General features: G+C 41.9%; 2 protein-coding genes across 5 annotated transcripts in view; both read right to left on the reverse strand.

The window, feature by feature from the left end:
* Positions 1-2,618, reverse strand: part of PSEN1 (presenilin 1) — a 30,177-nt gene extending 27,559 nt beyond the window's left edge. For both annotated transcript variants that reach the window (XM_081190467.1, XM_081190466.1), the window contains exon 1: positions 2,514-2,618. The gene's annotated coding sequence lies outside the window, so the exon portion shown is untranslated. The remainder of the gene's footprint in view (positions 1-2,513) is intronic.
* Positions 2,619-5,921: 3,303 nt separating this feature from the next.
* The window catches only part of RBM25 (RNA binding motif protein 25), a 31,834-nt gene continuing 18,409 nt past the window's right edge, over positions 5,922-19,346 (reverse strand). For all 3 annotated transcript variants that reach the window (XM_081186095.1, XM_081186096.1, XM_081186094.1), the window contains 10 exons: positions 16,719-16,999; positions 16,002-16,215; positions 15,434-15,523; positions 14,181-14,254; positions 13,252-13,402; positions 12,556-12,880; positions 11,954-12,228; positions 9,380-9,478; positions 7,475-7,522; positions 5,922-7,328 (listed from right to left, as the gene is read on the reverse strand). In XM_081186095.1, the coding sequence (XP_081042221.1) occupies positions 7,236-7,328; positions 7,475-7,522; positions 9,380-9,478; positions 11,954-12,228; positions 12,556-12,880; positions 13,252-13,402; positions 14,181-14,254; positions 15,434-15,523; positions 16,002-16,215; positions 16,719-16,999 (1,650 nt within the window). In that variant the 3' untranslated portion in view covers positions 5,922-7,235. The remainder of the gene's footprint in view (positions 7,329-7,474; positions 7,523-9,379; positions 9,479-11,953; positions 12,229-12,555; positions 12,881-13,251; positions 13,403-14,180; positions 14,255-15,433; positions 15,524-16,001; positions 16,216-16,718; positions 17,000-19,346) is intronic.

Consider the following 19,346-nt stretch of genomic DNA (forward strand, 5'->3'; position numbering starts at 1 on the left):
ATTAAAAACATATTAATGCTTTATTATTTCAGGTAGAGATGATCTGTTCTTAAACAGGAACATTTCTCTGGATACTTATTTTCAGCACAGAGATGCTTTACAACACAAAGCCAGTACAGACACAACCTTGTTATCTGATCAACTCCAGTATGTAAACCTATGTCCCCACTGTGGAAGGATGTGTGGATCCAGAACTGGCATTCACAGTCACTTATGGACTCACTGTTAAAACTGTGTTCATGGAATACAATCTTACTCGGCTACGAGTGATGGCCAAAGAAGTAGTAGTAGTTTTCTGTTGTATCATTAAGGGTTGCTGTATTTCTTTTAGATGCTAATCTGCATATTAGCAATATTCTATTATCAATTTTATGTTGTGGATGCTCTACTATTATTGTGACTCACCCTGAGATTATTTTTACAATGAAGGGAGCACTATAATTTTTGGAAATTAATCACAGTTAAGCAGTCAGGAGTAGACCACAGGACTGAATCCTTTCTACTTTCTAGAACACAAATTTGTCTTGCTGGACCTAGTTGTGCTTAGCTGCTACAGATAGCAACGACTAGCGCCCTCCTTAACAGAGGATTTCAAACTAGCTTCAAGTGACAACAAATTATTATGTTAGCAGTGACATTAATCATGGTTGGAACCAAGGTTCCTGTGCAGTGTTCTCTTAACAGATATTATTTGATTGGAAACCACTGAAACAAAATGACAGGAAAACATAATCCATTGCTTAGCAACCAATCAATTCATGAACAGTCTAGACAGATTATGATAGTCCTGCCAACTTTTTTGAAATGTGATAGTAATAGCAATTAGAAGGAGCTGTGGCCAATTCAAAAGCACTAAAAAGGAATTCTGTGCATTACCTCATTTTCATTTGTTTCCAAGAGTGCTTAGAATATGACTTACTTAGCTTGGAATATACCCCAGTTACACTGCTGGGTCCCATATTTCCATTGTCAATGCCAATTAGAACCCTACTTTACATATGATAAATATGCAAAGAAATAAGGGAAAGTCCAACTTTCTACTATCCAGACTATACGAATGATTTGCACTTTTTACAATTTTTAATATGGTTAGATTTTTTTTTAAAAAAGGTCTTATACCATCCAAGTCATCTACAACCCTCTCCTATCAGATAATCTCCTCAAAACTCTATTTTTAAAGGGGGAGGGGGGTAGCAAAGCAGACCTAAGACCAAATTTCATCAGTACAGCCAATCAGAACTATGTGCATCGCTGCATATTTCTGCATCTCATTGATAAGCACCAGTTTAGAGGCTTCAAGTCCTCTGGTGGAAAGCAAAAAAGAACTGGCTAACATACTTCAAAAGGAGCACTTAGTCTTTATTCTGAAATAAGTCAGAAAACAACTGGACACAAACAGCAGTCCAGTACTATCGTAACATTGTGCCAAAGGAAAAAGCACCTTTTTTAAAAAACTCAGAAGAGAACTTTCAACAGACAAACGATTTCCCCATTACCACATCCCCATGATGACATAAGCTCCAAGTTTCCACATTCTGTACAACTATAAAAGACACAGAGGGTAAAAATCAACTAAGCTTTACTCAGAGTAGGCTTAGTGAAATTAATGAACGCAACTAATCCCATCAATTCCAGTGGTCTACTCTCCGAGTAAAACTTAAAATACCACTCAGAGCTTCTAAAGCCACTGCTAGCACACCAAGTCCATTCTGGCTATGCTGTAGGCTCAAAATCACTTACGGTCGCGCGATCCTACGCACCTTTACCCGGGAATAAATCCCATTAAACCTATCCATTCTGAAGGAAATCAGCCCTGAGTGCTCAGTGGAGGAACAGATCCTGAAGCTGAGGCTCCAATACTTTGGCCACCTCATGAGAAGAGAAGACTCCCTGGAAAAGACCCTGATGTTGGGAAAGATTGAGGGCACAAGGAGAAGGGGACGACAGGGGCGAGACGGCTACTAATATGAGTTTGACCAAACTGCGGGAGGCAGTGGAAGACAGGAGTGCCTGGCGCGCTCTGGGGTCACGAAGAGTCGGACACGACTAAACAACAACAAACTTAACGAGGCTTACTAATGAGTAGACACGCCTAGGAGTGCCCTTTAATTCAGATTTCAACACACTTCCGACACGGACTGGAGGTCCGCGGGAGTGGCTGGAGGAGACCCGCCCTCTTTCCGGGGCATTTTCACCCACGAAGGGAAGGCGGGGAGGTGGGATTCCAGCCGGTATTGTTTAAAGTGCCTGAAGCCAGGAGGAGGTTTCGTGTGGGGAGGGGCATCCTTTCTGATCTGAGACAAAGAGGGCCACGGAGGTGTGAGGGAAGGCTGGCTCCGGAGTCCCATGACTCCCCTCGGAAACGCTCGTGTGAGGAAGGGGCGACGTGACGAGGAGAAGGGGAAGGGCCCCCATCCCCCCGAAAGAGGAGCCCCGCTTCCTTTCCCCCTCACAGGCCTGCTTTCCTCGTCGCGCTCTTCGCAGCTCCCCGCCCCGGGCCCACCTCTCCTTACCTGTCCCCCCTCGGAGCCGGTCCCACCGGTTTGTTTTCTTCCCGGCCCGAATTCACAGCACAACCCCCTCCCTCCCACCCCCTCCTCCCGCGACACGCACGGCGCTTCCGGTCGAAGCCCCGCCCCCCATTCCCCCTCCCCTCGGGAGTCGGCTCCTCGTCCCCGCCCACTCAGGCTCTCGGGGGGGGGGTGCGCCTGCGCAGCCGAGCTTCTCCTCGGCGGACCGCAGCTGTCTATCAGAAGGAGCGCGCGAGGCCGCGCAACGACAACAGCTGCACCCGCAGCAGCCGCCGCCGGAGGAAGCGGGCGGGGGCTGATGACGTCAGGAACCGCTGCGCCAAAAAGGCAGCAGTTCAATTTGGAGAAGGGTTGCCTTAATCTGCACCTTTCTCTTCGAAGCAAGGCCGGCCCAGGCATTCCGCTGCCTAAGAGTTAAAGGTCCTCGCCCGCCGCCTTCCACCGAAGTGTAGGTTCCTAGTAGCTAAGGTTGGTTAGGTTGTATTGGAGCAAAAGGGGGATACATTAAAAGGGGGGATACATTAAAGCTCAAAACCAGCTGCGTTCTTTCTGAAGGGCTGCGCATTGGGTTTAATTTGGCCGAGAGGAAATACTAGCTCTGTTCGTGGAGGATCAACAGAGAAGTCGCTCCTTTTTTCTTGGGTAGGTCCCATGCGATTCTTCTTCTTTGGCGCATAGCTGTCAACCTTCCCTTTTTTTGCGGGAAATTCCCTTATTCCAGCGCCGCTTCCCGCTGCTATCCCGGATTGTTAGATATCCCGTAGACTGTCCCCGGGACAGGTGAGGATGCTGATCCCTTATTTTCAAATATGAAAGTTGACAGCTATGCTTTGGCGATCACTTGTAGCCGAGTAAGATTGTCTTCCATGAACACGGTCTTAAGAGTGAGTCCGTAAGTGACTGTGGAGGCTAGTTCTGGATCCACACGTCCTTCCACAGTGGGGACATCGGTTTCCGGGTGGGAGTTTATCGTGGTGAGGGTTTGCCAAACGTGCCTTTCTCTTAGCGCATTTCTACCTTTCGTCCTGAGTTTGAGCGTCTTCAAAGTCCTTGACATCTTTGGTACACACCCACTTTATTTTGTAGCCCGACCCTATGTATACATGTATGTTGACACTAAAATCCTATTCAGTTAGGATTAATTTCAAGTAGTGTGCAGAGGATTACAACTGCCTTAGCAGTTTAGGAGCCATTTTACCTCTACCATTTGCTACATTTGCCCTATGAGACAAAGTTTATTTCATTTTATTATTACGTTTATACCCCACCCCCTTTTCCCCAAGCTCAGGGTACTGTATATGGTTCCCCTCTTCATTTTATCCTCACAATCCTGTGGGGTGGGTTTGGCTGAGAAACAGTGAGGGGCCCAAGGTCATCCAGTGAGCTTCATGCTTAACTGGGGATTTGACTCCTGCTTTACAAGCAAAGGCTCCTGACTTTTCACAATCGATACAAGGCTGTTTACATGTAGACACAACTCTGTAGATTGTCCGTGGTGGTGATTTTCATGAATGCAAGAACTTAAAGTAATGTACAATCAAGCCTCATGGCTTTCCAACATCCTAACCTACAATACCTTTTGAGTTTGGGAACAAGGACTGCCTTCATAGTTTTAGATAAGCTTTGTTATGTTTTAAGATGTACAAGGTATCCAGTTTATGTTGCTACAGCTGTGACTACTAGTGTGTGAACTTGGCCCAACTGTCAGCTAGACAAATCTACCCTGATTTAAAGTGAGGAGCATACAATCAAGGGTCCCACAACTTGGAAGACACTGGACTACAGTTCCAGTACTTAAATTTTGGACTACAGTTCCCATAATCTCCAACTACTGGCCATGCTGGCTGGAGATGCGAAGTGTAGTGCAAGGCATTTGAAAACCCTGAGCTAGGTTATTATCTCAGCAGCTCTTATAAACCAATATCCTTGTGTTAATACACACCTTGAAAAACTTTTTATATAAAATAAGTGCTGGGAAACTTATGGTGCTGCAGATGTTGCTGGTATCAAACTCCCATCAGATGCATGCATGGCCAAGTTGGGATGATGAACTATTCCCCCAATTTATTTATATTTTACAAGACGTATATGCTGATAATCAATAAAAACTCCCATGTGGTTTTCACAGAATATAGTTGTAATAAAATGCCAGTGAAATAAAACTTTGAAAACAAGAAGACAGAAAATGTTGTCAAACATAGGTAAAATCAGTAGTTTCAAAACAAATACACAAGTTACATGAGTTTACATGTCTGCTAAAAAAAGGGACCAATAAAAGACACAATCGGGTCAATTCTGCGTTAAAAACGTATGCTTCAGCAGACGGTTGGGAGTTACGTACATTAAAATTAATTTTTCAGTTGTAATTTTTGTTGCTCTCGACTTGTTTTTTGCTGGTTAGGATGCAAACTGTTAATTTTGATGATGAGATTAATGCTACCAACAACATCAACTCCAGGGAGCCATGCAGCAAACTTTGGCTTTACCTTTTATTGCTGCACTGTTGTTGCTAATTTAGCACTGTATGTCCATACATATCAAGCATGCATTCTCGTTTTCAAGTGTGCAGTGTTGCTTTTTCGATAAACTAACCATAGAAGCTGCTTTATAGCAGTCAGGCCACTTGTTCATTGTGCATAGGCTTCCCCTCCAGATTGGACTTTAAACCATCACCCTCAGACAGCATGGTCAATGATCAGCAGATGACAGGAGTCATCTCACACATCTGAAGGGCATCAGATTGAGAAATGCCTGACAGCAACTCTCCAGTTCAGCTGGATCCTGCCTGGAAATGCTAGGACCCTTTCCCTTTTCGTGAAGGGTTGTGGTAAAACTGACCATTATTATTCAGTTTTTTATTGCTCTTTGATTAGTTAGGCTATCACTTCTATCATTGTGTAACAGGTCAATACATATAATTTGTCTCCTAGAAGTGGTATGGTTCTCATTCTTGAGATTCCATTCCTTCCCCCCACCCCCAGTAATTGTAACAATATAATTCACTAGGTGGGATCTAGATTAAGTTTGGCAACTTTGTTTTTATTTCAACTTGTATTTTGTTGGTGTTTTATTGTACTCTATTTAAATTATTACTGTTAGTCACAGCAACATTTGGTGTAAACGTAGGCTACAAATTTAACAAATTGTACTTAGGGACTTCAGTTAGTCATGACTAACATGACTAACTTGATTTCAACAAACTCAAGTGCAACCAGCTTATTCTAGATCCAACTCAACACTATATAGTTTGGCCAGTGTGCAGAATTTGAAGCTGTATTTCCATACTGGGAAGTTTTTGCCAAATCAACAAGCCAACTAATCCATTACTTCCAGAAATGACGTAGAAGTGGTAGTATATTTTGAAACATAATTAAATAATCAAAATCCAGATCAAATATATACATTTTTAATATCTGAAATATTTACATGGTGGAACCATTTATAGGATCCCAATTATTAAGAACAGTTTTTTCCAGCTGTCTTCTTATAATGCATGTACTCAGTAACTCAGTGTCATGGTTGCACCTCCTAAACAGGTCAACCTGTATCCTTCAGGTAAAGAGATATCAGAAGAGCAGTATTTTAAAAAGTGAGAATTGTTGCTTCCTGGAAAGTGTTCATCCTGCAATCAAGAAGGCCCATAGCGTACAGTCTTTCTACTTGTGAAGATTTTAAAAAATCCAGTTTACAGTACATTGTTATTGATACCACATCAGCATATGTATAAAACTCATACAGAGTAAGAGGTCAAGAAATATCATCCTCTATCCGACAGACAGCTTACAGTACAAAAAGAAAGTCACAACTGACTTGATGACTTACATAAAAACAAATTTCTCCATTGTTCGAAAGCATATGATTTTAACATTGTAAACTGTTGTGCTCAAGTTACATTTTTAAACCTTTTCTATCCACAAGTTTCCCAAACCTGTCTATGGATTTTATTTTAAATAATTAAAAAAGAATACTTTAGATGTCAGACTTGTATTAGTAGGAAGCTAAAATTAAATTTGTGCACTAGTTATCCTTGATTAAAAACACAACTGAGTATGAAATTCTGTTACCACCGTAACTGAACAAAAGGCCTCATGTAACGAGCAGGAGGAAAATTATCAATGCCTGAGTTGAAGCAAGTCCACCATGTTTTTCTATAGATTCCTCTAGAAATATTATAAAGTCCAACAAGGGAATGATCCCCTATCCATGCAGATGAAAACTGTGTGCCAACAAAATGACTCCCATCCATTTTTAGAATTTTAAAGTTTATTCTAATATTTTAAAATGGAGAAGGGAAAGAAGAGGTTGGTGTATTTACATAAAATTCAATTATTTTGGTTTGTGGTAAGCACAGATGTTTCTAAAACATGGGTCTTTTTAATATTTACAAGGAACAGTTTAGAAGATGAATATCAGAGACTGTGTACAGCAGCTGCAGTAGTTTATGAAACAATACCTGTAACTGTACCTGGTGAGTGAAAAACCACCAATGCAGAATTCAGATAATTACAACCAAGGAAGCTGGGGTGAGGGCAGGAGGGAGGGAGAGGGGACCTCAGTGTAACAAGATGGGAAAAAAAATTCACATTTTCTACATTTAAAAAATACAGGTCTCACAAATGTCTCTTGAAGACAGAGAAACTTCAAAGTTCTTCAGTGATGCAGAACAAAAGTTGAAATGGCGCCCCCAAAACAAAAAGGGATTCTTTATTTCACCAGCCCAATTTTTTTGGCTTCTGTTTCATATATTAATAACCTCCACATTTTGACTATAAAAACTTCAGCTTCTTCATCTAGCACCTACACCAAAAAAGAAGAAAATAGGGCATTAAAAACCAAAGGAAAAAGTACATCTGAATACATTTAGTGAAGGTGATTCTTACAGAAGAGCTCTAAGTTTACACAAATTAGAAATTCTGGATGTGGCATGTTTTTCCTTTACTCACCATAGCAACATCATCCAAGATGCTCTGCGGTGAACTATGAGCCATAACCTGAAAAAGAGAGGCATATCAACATTGAGAACACAGCACTTGTATGACTGAAAATTGAACCATGCAAGATTTAGAACTGTTACCCGCATAACAGTAACATTCTAGCAGGTAGCAAACACATGTATCTTAAAATAAAATCCATGAAAAGCAAGCCCGTTGCTTTCAATTTTAAATAAGGTTGTTTGTTCCAGGGGAAGCTTCTGAGAATGGAAGCAAGCACTGTGATTTTTACTGCTTCCCCCCTTCCCTCTGTAGCTCCTTGCACCTCAAAAACCTGTTCCAGAAGATTGGGGGGGGGGCTTTTGGAAGAGCACGGGAGGTGTTACAGGTATGTAGGAGAAATAGGGAATTTAGGAAACGGCTTCTCTTCCCATTCCATTTACAAAAGCCTCTGCTGATCAAAAACCCTTATTGTGAGTAGAAACACAACTGGACACAAACCTAAATGATTTGAAAGGTGGACCAAAAGGCATTTTTAGTTTCAACCCCCTTGTTCGATTCATAACAGGTATTTGATTGCATTTGTAAGTGACCGAGGTAGATCAAGAACAGTGAGAAAGGAAAGTTACCACTTGTGTCCTGCCACCTTAGTTATCTCAAAACAAAACCCTCACACTGTTTGCTGTCATGTTGGAGCAGACTGTACTTCCCAAAATAACTGATGCACAAGCCTGCAGGTTATGTGTGTAGATTTGCTTGTCCAGTGTAGCATCACTGAGTTGGGCTTCCTTGCGCCTCTAGTGGATGAAGGGAGGAGTACCTTTTACAGGAAATAGGCTGACTCCTCTTTAGTTTTGCATACTCACTGAGCATGAACAGTCCAGAAATGAAACTCAGATTAATGTTAACCTATATCCTACAACAAACCATTAACTGAAAGCCGACCGTGCTACCCGAGGTGGGAAGAGGTGTTGCAGGCTATGCAAGGGTGTGGCCTCGGTGATGCTACACTGGACAAGCAAAACGACTCTTCAGATAGGTACAATGGTGCTATGTCACTTGCCCATGTAGCATCACTGGGTTGGGATGTACAAAAGCCCAACCAACTAGGGTGGATCTCAACGGCAACAACTTACTACTCCAGCCAATGCTGTTTCAGAGGAAGCAAAGGGTGTGAGACAGGCATGCTGTAGAAGTACTGAGTGGCCAGACATGCTGCCTGAAGTTTGAGCCAGTCAATGCTGTGTTGTGACTCAAAGGGTCTCCCATCCACCTGGACCAGTTGCCCCTTGCAATGTGCTCCAATGCACTCATGTAGCGTTGAGACTGCCATCCTACCCTATAAGGGGGATATTAGCTCCACTGGTGAAGGGAATGCCACACACAGCTGTGGTGTCCTCTAGGCCTGGTCTAGCCTGCTCAGGAGTGTTTGGCCTACTTCAGGCCTTGGTGGCTTGGGTGCATAGGGGATGGGAAACAGTTCGTACTTTGACTAGTGATGACAGTATACATTTCTAAGAATCCACCTCAGCCGATGACACCTCTGTAAAGGCTGAAAATTAAAGCCTGCGGAGAGGTAGATCTCTCTGTATCACTGCTGCTAAGGAGGGCAATCCAATTATCCCTAAAGTGGGGGTGGGGGGCAAGCTTCTTGTGTCTCCTTCTCAGAAGCCAGTCTGTGAAGATGAGGGAAAGGAAGTCTAATTTTTATTTTTAGTATTTATACATAGAAAGAACAGTAGAAACAGCGGAATCACAGAATAAAATTGATAAGCCGAAATGAAAGAGTAAAAGGAGCTAGACTATTTGCTGTAAAAGCTATTCCTGCCTTAGTCCACCAGAGGTGCAAGTAAGCCCAACTGGCAAGCGAAATTATAGCACCAGCCACCTAAAATACGTATTTATGAAGAAGTTTACCTTTGAACAAACAAAGTCAACTAGCGTTGCTTCTTCTTCACCAATATATTCTATTATTTTCTTGTTGATCCATGGTCTAATTCGACGTTCCATTAATGTCTAGAATAGAAAATATTATCATTTTAAACAGTTTCCCTTTTTTTTATTTATTTGGAACATACATTGCTTTCATCCCTTGTCACTTATAAAAGGTAAAAGTAAAGGTAAAAGTAAATGACCCCTGGACGGTGAGGTCCAGTCAAGGGCTGGGGTTCAGTGCTCATATCGCTTCAGTCTGAGGGAGCCGGCATCTGTCCACAGACATCTTTTCAGGTCATGTGGAGAGCATGACTAAACCACTTCTGGTACAACAGAACACCGTAACGGAAGCCAGAGCACACAGAAACGCTGCTTACCTTCCTGCCACAGCGGTACCTATTTATCTACTTGCACTGGTATGCTTTTGAACCGCTAGGTTGGCAGGAGCTGGGACAGAGCAACAGGAGCTCACCCCATTGCACGGATTCAAACCACCAACCTTCAGATCAGCAAGCCCAAGAGACTCAGTGGTTTAAACCACAGCACCACCCACGTCCCTTTGTCACTTATAGCAACAATACTGTATTAACATTGAAAGAAAATCTCTGCTAGTTCAGACTAAAGGCCTATCTAGTCCTGCAACCTGTTTCCCAGAAAGGCCAACCAGTTGCCTCTGGGAAACTAACATGTAAGATATGAATGAAATAGCCCTTTCCCACTGTTCCCCAGTGACTTCTACTGAGGAATTTTGCCTCCAGATCCTGGAGGCAGTATAAAGCCATTATGCCCAATAGCTATTGAAAGCCTTGTCTATGAATTTGTCTAATTCCATTTTAGCTGGTGGCTATGACCACATCTTGTAATGTAGTGTGTAAAGAAGTACCTATTGTGTTTATGACTACAAGATTTAAATGGGCTTACATCAGTAAATAAACCAAGTAAAGCTTGAATTAATTTTAACTACTGGTGCTATTTTTTAAAGATTTATCTGCTTCTGGTGTTTAATTATAGCAGAATGAAAAAGAAAAAATGTTTGAGGTTGCAACCCTACACACCTGGAAAGAAGTCCCACTGAACTCAATGAGACTTACTTCTAAGACAATATGCACAGGACTGCACAGTTAAGATGGCATTTCCTTTATCAAAATTTGCTTTAAATTCCTTCGATTTCAAGGCATGTACTGTATGTAACATGTAAAAAAAATTAAGTAGACCAGTTAAAAGACAAAATGTTTATGAACTTAACATTATTCAATTGGTAGCTAGCTCTTGCCAAACTTGCAAGCCAGGATCCAAAATAGGACATGAGCAGATGTATCAATACAACAGGTTTTAGTTGCCTCCCTTTGCCTGCAGCAGATCTTATCAAGGAGACAAGTTTGACTGAACAGCAACATGCCTCCTTACTTCTTGCCTGCTATATATTCCATGCTACCACTACTAGATGATCTGATATATTTTTCGCTCTGTAAGATGCACCAGATCATAAGACGCACCTAGTTTTTGGAGGAGGAAAACAAGAAAAAAAATATTCTGAATCTCAGAAGCCAGAACAAGTGGGATCGCTGCGCAGCGATCCCTCTTGCTGTTCTGGCTTCTGGGATAGCTGCGCAGCCTGCATTCGCTCCATAAGACGCACACACATTTCCCCTTGCTTTTTAGGAGGGAAAAGATGAGTCTTATAGAGCAAAAATTACGGTAAACGGCTTGAATCTAGAATTCTCTTTCACTGATGAAAGCACAGTGAGCAGAAGTGATTTCCTCTTCCCCCCAGCCTTTTGTGTCCTCCATACAGTGGTACCTCGGGTTAAGTACTTAATTCGTTCTGGAGGTCCATTCTTAACCTGAAACTGTTCTTAACCTGAAACTGTTCTTAACCTGAAGCACCACTTTAGCTAATGGGGCCTCCTGCTGCCGCTGGAACACAATTTCTGCTCTCATCCTGAAGCAAAGTTCTTAACCCAAGGTACTATTTCTGGGTTAGCAGAGTCTGTAACCTGAAGCATATGTAACCTGAAGCGTATGCAACCCACTGTAATGTGTTCCATAGGTTTCGGGGACTTTCCAGAACATTGTGGGAGAGCTGTAAGATGAACAAGTGAATATTGTCTCCCCTTCCTACTGCTAGTGGAATCCTTTGCTAGATTGGAAGCCTTTCACAAGCAGAGGGGCACTTAGAAACTTAGGATCCAAGCCAATCTTTGCATTTCGGTAGAAATAAGTAAGTAAGTAAGTAAGTAAGTAAGTAAGTAAATAAATAAATAAATACCCTAGCCACTCTGGGCGGCTTTCAACAAAACATAATTAAATTAAATTAAATTAAAATGATGTGACATGCCTATGTATAGGGTAGCATTTTTTTTTCCAGTTAAAGATAAATCGCAGGCATGGGGGCTTGGTTATGTACTGAAATAAGGATTTTCCCACAGAGCTCATATTATTCAATGAGGTGCACAAATTTTACCTATACTCAGTGTTGAACCACAAGAGCTGGCAAATTAGTGCAACACGTGTCCTGTAGTTCATACTCAAGATTTTGTAAAAATTTACACTTACTGAATCCACAATAGACCAGTCAAGAGGATAAGCAAAGAGTTCTGGTTTGGCTGTGGGAATTTTCTCAATGAGACTCTTAATGTGCTTGCGCTTCTCCTCAGTATTGACGCTGCCTTTGGAGGAGCCTTTGTCTTCGTCACCGTAATCCAGGGGTACCAGTTTCCTTTTTCGTGGCATGTCATCACTGTCTTCATCCTCAAACTTATTGAAGACACTGTCCACAGTGAGTTTCTTTCTTTTCACGGCATTGGGCTGGTTAGGACTATTGCAGGCACCTAAAATATAAAGAAGATTCATTCTAATATATATTTTAACACAATCTGGAGACTCTTCCAAATTCAGGTAAGAGCTGCACTTTTAAAAACAATGGGATATCAACAAAATAATAGTAATAAAAGGCTGGGGAGAGAAAAATCAACCATAGAGCAAAGTGGCTACGATTAAAGAGTTTATTCTATGCTGCTTCACTCAACTGCTCTGCTCTCAAATGGATCAATAATAATTATACAATCAAAAGGTTCAAAGAAGGGAAGCACAGAATCTGACTTCCTATCTTTGTGCCCTCCTGCCTCACATGGATAGAAACAAGGGAAAAAACTTGCCCAATTTGAGGCTAAGCCCTATTTTAGGCCTGTACTCCTCTGGCTGCTGCTGATCTGGCGAGTTTTCATGTGGGATGATAATACCACAGGGAGATTCGTCCCCAGGAGTGTTAGGAGTTGCATTGCCACTTGCTGAGGAAACAGATGGGGCAGAGCTGATGGGTCGCAAGGTTGGTTTAAGGCAGGGCTTCTGCTCTGGCTCTTCCTCCTCTTCTTCGGGTTCTTCCCTCTTCTCTTCCTTTTCTTGCTTTTCCTCCTCCTCTTCCTCGGATTCTGGCTCCTGTTTGGTTTGTGGCTGTCGACGCCTTTCAGCCTCTTGTTCCATCTATGGAACAAAATTGTGGTCTTATGCACATTCTTCACCAAATGCACTTATGAGGAGTTAAAACATGCAAAGCAAGCCTGGCTGTCCCCGTAAATGGATAATCCTAGTTAATCCGAGGCAGTTTTTCAAAAGCTCGAATTTATTTGGCTTTATAAATAAGGAATAATCCAGATTAACAATACTATGATACTTATATAAAGAGATCTGAAAGAAAAAACTGCTTTCCACATGAACATGGGGATAAACCCAGGACATGTCAACCAAAAGTGTCAGTCACAAATCTCTAGCTTACCAATGGTCAGCTACATGACATGGTCTACTATTCTAAAAATGCTCATTCACCATCCTTTGCCAAAAAAGGAGTTTCTTACCCTCTGTAGCTCTGCGTCTGGATCTGGGTGTCCTTCTGCAAGAAGACGTTGCCGGATTTCTTCCAGTTCTTCCTTTTCCCTTTTCCTATCTCTTTCATCTGCTTCCATTTCCTTTTCCCTATCTCGCAATCGCTTCTGCAGAGCGCTTCCCCTGTAACATGTATTCACTTTTGTGTTAAAGGTCTCGTGGCACTTGTTTCCCACAAATATTTGTCAAAAACAGCACACCATAAGCACCCGATACAGAATATTGACTATAAAGTTTCATGTTTCATTCCCTACATCAGAGAAATAAAATATTCTGTTTGGAGTAGGATTTAGCCATGTACTTCTTTGCATCTGAATTCTTACAAGAACATGCCAGGAAGGAATAGCAATTCTTAAAACTAGGGAAATAAAAGATCCTTTCGTTTGAATGTGATTACGAGTCTCCTCATTCTTCCAACACAAAGTTATCTGAATATGTTCAGTGCTTTTCACAAAAGAGGTATTTGCTAGGATTTGTCTAATGATCACTCTTATTGGTGCTGCATTAAATTTACAGATTTGGGGCTGCCATTTCCATCATTGACACACAGGTTTCCTTTGTGGTGTGGAGCACCTTCGGCCAGCTTAACCTGATTCACTCACTACTGACCCCACATTGGGCAGAAATATCCCTGCATTGCTGTGGGTTCGACTAGATGACCCTCGTGATCCCTTCCAACTCTACAATTCTATTATTCTAAATCACACTGTAAACCTCTCCTACTCATCACATGTTGGAACACAAGGTTTCCTACATATGTCTTTCTGATAGGAGTCACGTTGACGAAACCTGAGAACACAAACTGATTTATCTCATGAACCGCCCTGAGAACTGCAGGTATAGAAGGGTATACAAATTTAATGAATAAATAAAAATCTCCTGCAGTTCATGCTAAGCATACCTGTAGTATTTTGGATCATCTCTGTCATCATCATAATCTTCTAGAAATTCTTTTAGACGCTTAGCTTCTTTTGCCTATAAGAGAGTTGAAAACATTTAATTAATTTCAGACAGAAATTAGCTCATCACCCTTGAAGGAGCAGAAGTTATTCCCTACCAGAAAGTTTCTAGAGTAGCACCTTCCTTTAAGTAGATAGCAAGTCACTACTAGTTTGCTTTTCCTGCTTCGGAAACGGTATTTCCTCCTCACAAACTACTGAACCCTCTGAAGCTTGAGTTGAGAATGGACTTCCCAGTTCTGAACTAAAGTGTAGAGGCATGAGATAAGCTAGACAGGCTTTGCAAAAGGGACCTGAAATAATCGCTTTGAGTGCAAATCTGCCTCAAGTAGCCTGTCAGTTCTGGCTAGGATGCAAGAGAACCAAGTTAATGAGCTCTAAGTGCATGAGAGGAATTTGGGCATGCATTTTAGAAAGCAGTTTCCTGTGCCAATCCACTTTTGAAAACAGTCTACAATATAGCTTTTGAAAATGGATGGGTCCTGCTGTTGAAAGAAACATGTAAAAATGTCACTAGGCATGCAAACTTAGATCCAGCTTCTGCTCCCACGCAAGTAGGAGCGGAATCAGGGCTGCTTAGCTGGGGAGTGCAAAGCCCCTGTTTCCCAGGTGAGAGATCTCTGACCCCACTCCTGCTTGCATGGGAGCAGAAGAGGGATCAGCTGAGGAGGTGCAGGCTCCATCACACTTTTCCTGTGAGAGATGTGTGGCCACGTTCCCCTCAATGGAGAAGTTTAAATGAGCACCACCTGGCAAGGCGGAGACAGCCTGACAGCTGCATAAGAGGCAGTGCAGGGGTTCTCAGATGCAGCTGCCGGGCTGCAGAAGCGGGATCATGGCTCTCTCAGCTTGGGAGGAAGGGCTTGAACTCCCCAGGTGAGCAATCCCAGTCCTACTTGCATGCAAGCTGGAGTGGGAGCGGGCATCTCTCAGGTGGGAAGCGGACCTTTTCACTTTATAAGGAACAAAGTCTGTAAGGCAGCCAAACACTTTCTTTTCGCATAATGCTTTTTTAAAAATTGCGGCAACATACAGACTCAGCTATTTTGCATTCACATTTGTGAGCTACCACTTAAGTCACAAAAATATCACGACCACTACTACTGCCACTACAGGACACCCTTGTATACCAGCACAGAGATTCTGCCATTTGAGCATCTAATAAAAGCACTGCAAAAAATAATGAATCCCTTACCATTTCTCTTCGCCTTTCTTCCTCCCTCTCAGCTTCTTTTTCATATTCTCTAGCTTTTTTCCGTTCTCTGATCTCCCAGTTTTTAAGACGCTGAAACCAAATAATCTGTTTACCATTTACTGAACCAGAGAGGAAAAAAATCCCATATGTCACTTGAGAGAAGCAAAACCATCCACATTTAATTATATCATCCAGTCTTCTATTTCAATACAGAGGTTCTGTAAAATGCTCTGAAGTTTGATGGTCAATGCTACAAAATGATTAGAATACAGGTATGGGCAGGAAACATGCTCCACGATAATGGAGTTGGATCTTTAACAACTGTGATCAGACCTCCATTCAGAGAATGGGGCTTTCACCCTGAAAAGGGACAACCTCCTTTCAACAAGTGCCTCCTGAGGGAGCATGGGGTACTGGGGGAGAGGGGCTTCAATGCAGGGCTCTGCAGCCAGTGGGTGGGATGGTAGAGTTAATATTCTCACCCCACCCCTGAAAACCAGGTGTTTTCCATTTGCAACAGAATCCCTTAGAATCCAATCCCCAGATCAGAAGCAACATCCTCCTATACCTCTTGATAAGCTGCTTCCTTTTCACGGAGCTTCCTTTCCAGTTTGCGCCGCTCATAGGCATCTTCTTCATCCTCTTCTCTATCCCGTTTCTTGTCCTTTTCTCGCTCTCTCTCCCGTTGTTCTCGTTCCCTTTCCCGCTCCCGTTCCCTCTCTCGTTCCCGTTCCCTCTCCCGTTCTCTCTCTCGCTCCCTTTCTCTGTCTCTACTTTTCTCTCTGTGGACAAATATCATGACAAATGATTAATGCATTTAATACTGCTGGTAACAGAGGTTAGGTCTAACAAAACTAACTCTACTAGATAATTAAAACATACAATACGAGGTTTACAAAAGTAGTGATTTTGAGATCACCGAAATTAAGCCAAAACTCAAAACCTCTGTTAAGTTTTTCAAATTAGCCACAACATTGCTTGTGTAGTGATTAGACAAATGACGGTTTGAACAACAGACACAGTACATCAGTCTGCTGTCTTTACATTGATATACATACGCGCACACGTCTCTCTGTACATTGGTTGTGGCTTTATTCCGTCAGCCAAACCATACAAAAGGGCCTGAGGGACAGGGCACCACAGCTGTCAGCAAATCATACTATTTAATTCATTGCCTCATGGCTTATTGCATGCTGGTCTTCAAAACAGGTTGCATCCATGAATTATTTCCTTAAGAACCACTGTCAAATTTATTAACAAGTATTCATTACACCGCACAATTTACCTGGATCTGCTCCGATCTTTATTTCGGTCTGAGCTTCTTTCGCGGTCTCTGTCTCGATCTCTTTCCCTGTCCCGGTCTCTGTCTTTAGTGCGGTCCCGATCTCTGTCCCGTTCTCGTTCACGCTCCCGTTCCTTTTCCTTCTCTCTTTCACGCTCTCTCTCCCTCTCTCTTTCACGCTCCCTTCTTTCTCTTTCACGCTCCCGCTCCCTCTCTCTTTCACGCCGTTCTTTTTCAATTTCTTGTCTCTCTTTCTCTTTTTTGCCTTTTTCCTCCTCCAATTTCTAGAAACCAAGAGGATTTTCAAAGTTAGCACGTAGCTATAGTCGGAGGCCCCACCCCACCACCACGCACAACACCCAAGGCTGGTAGTGAGCATTTCAAGAACACCAATAATTTAACATTTAAATATTTAACAGCTTACTGGCAGCTCATAAGAAAAAAAGTTCTGCAATTGTAAGGCTAGATTTCGTGCAAAAAGCATATATCTAACATAGACTGGCAATCTCCAACCTTGGAAAGAAGGGAAATGCTCACCTCATATATGCATATGCTTACAATTACATAGTGCATTGCCATCAATAGTTCACAGAAAACTCCCGAGCCACGAAAGATAGAAAAGAGCTTGAACACAGATGAATTTTTAGCTGCCAAAGTTAATCCTGCCCATGTAGGCAGATCATTTAGTAGGATGCTGACAGACAAGATTACCTCATACCACAGACAAACCAAATTCATTCTATGCAAGGATGGGAAGTAAAATCAACTTCAACTGTGTACGTTACTTGAAATGTTTGGAAGGATACATCTTACCAATCACTTTATTCTCCCCAACTTTTTTATTTTTTTTTTGCATTCACTGCTTAAAGTAATGGTTTCTAAAGAACAGGATCCTCAAGAAGGTTGGAAATCGCACATAGACAAGACTAAAAGGTTATACAGTACATTTTTAATGAATTCTATACAAAAGTGCATTTTTTAAATTCAAAAAGTCATGCCTATTACCAAAACTCCCATGAAGACAATAGAAAAATAAAATCTCATAAAAATGATAGATAAATCCATCCTTGGAAGCAATTGGTGTGTGTTAACTTACAGGTGCTGTGCTAGGACATGGACCGCCAACACTGGATTAACCTTGCCTACAAGCTATATTTCTGGGAGGAAGAGCAAGTACATGGTTCACAAGTAAACCAAAAAAAGGAAGGAAAAAAAACATAAGCCAAATATCAGCCTGATGGGTGCCAAAATATGAAGGGCATGATCCTTCCACATCCACGTGTTGTGCCTGAAGAGATCAACAGAGCCCATTTCTCACGCCTCCTCTCCTTAGCGCACATGTGCAACCAGTGCACCATACCATTTCAGCCAATAAGAGGCTCTTGCATCACTACTCAGCCCCCTCTTGTCACTTGGTGGAAGGAGCAGGAGCCGTTCCTTCACCAAGTGGCAAGTGGAGGAGGGTGTAAGAGAAGTGCACAAGCCTCTTATTTTCAGCAGTGGCCTGGTTCATTGCCTGCATGTATGCTAAGGAGAAAGTAACAGAGCACCATTATTCCTTACAGGATCAGTCTGTGCATGGGTGCAGCATGAGTGAGGAAGGATTATACCCTAAATATATGGTATGCAGTTGATGCAAGGGGGGAAGAGCAAAATCGCCCCATTTGGCACCGTGTTTACCACCGTTGAAATAATTTATAAACTGGAACAATAAAGTGCGCATTTATTTCTCTCTTTCAACAAAGAATTTAAGACAACTTTAAAAACAATCTTACCTGTCAGACAGTCTTCTCGTGTGCGCTCATGGACCAGAGAACCAAAACAAAGTCACAGTAATAAAACTAATAAACAAAAGGTCAATATATCTAACCACCACACTAAATGGCACCAAAAGTGAAATATAGGGAGGATGGTGTTAGATACATTGAACTCACAAAAGAAAAGGGTATTTGAGAATGGTAGAGAACAGCCATAATGGAGGAGGAAAAAGTGAAAGTGTACAGAATGTGGCAACCTACTTTCTAAGTGAAATGCTCTCATACAATAGAATTTCATTTAGTGTATTAAGGTTATGCTAGCTATATTAACTTTCAAAAGCAGAACTTACCTCAAATTTCGTATACTTTTATAGAAAAGTTTATATACTGAAATGATCGATACTTACAGATTATTTTAGTTGTTCCAATAAGAATGTCTTTGGTTAAGTTCCGGGATTCCCCCGCAAAAATTTCTTTTGTAGTAAAAGCCATGATAAAAATTTGCATTGACTTTTGGCATCTTAAAGGCTTTTATTTCAAGCTTCTCTTTTCTTAAAAGCCAAATCAGCACTGCTGCTTCATATTGAAAATTTAAGTAATAGGCTGCTTCCAAGTGAACAAAAGGATGTTTTATAGGAAATGAGGGGTGGAAAGGATTCAGGATATGCTAATAAAGTAATGAGCAAAGAAGGTAGGTAGAAAAAAAAATGTAAAATCTTACCTTCGGTTCTCTTCAGACTCATCTGTGCTGTAAATGGACACCCCCTGCAATGCTGATACCCTAACAGTCCGATTGTTTGTAAATTCTAACCAAAAAACATGCAAAGGTTCACTGTGCTCATTAGCCAGCCCCTTTTTGAACATCCCACCCAAT

This window comes from Podarcis bocagei (genome assembly GCF_964188305.1).
Source record: "Podarcis bocagei genome assembly, chromosome: 1".
Classification (NCBI taxonomy): Eukaryota; Metazoa; Chordata; class Lepidosauria; order Squamata; family Lacertidae; genus Podarcis; species Podarcis bocagei.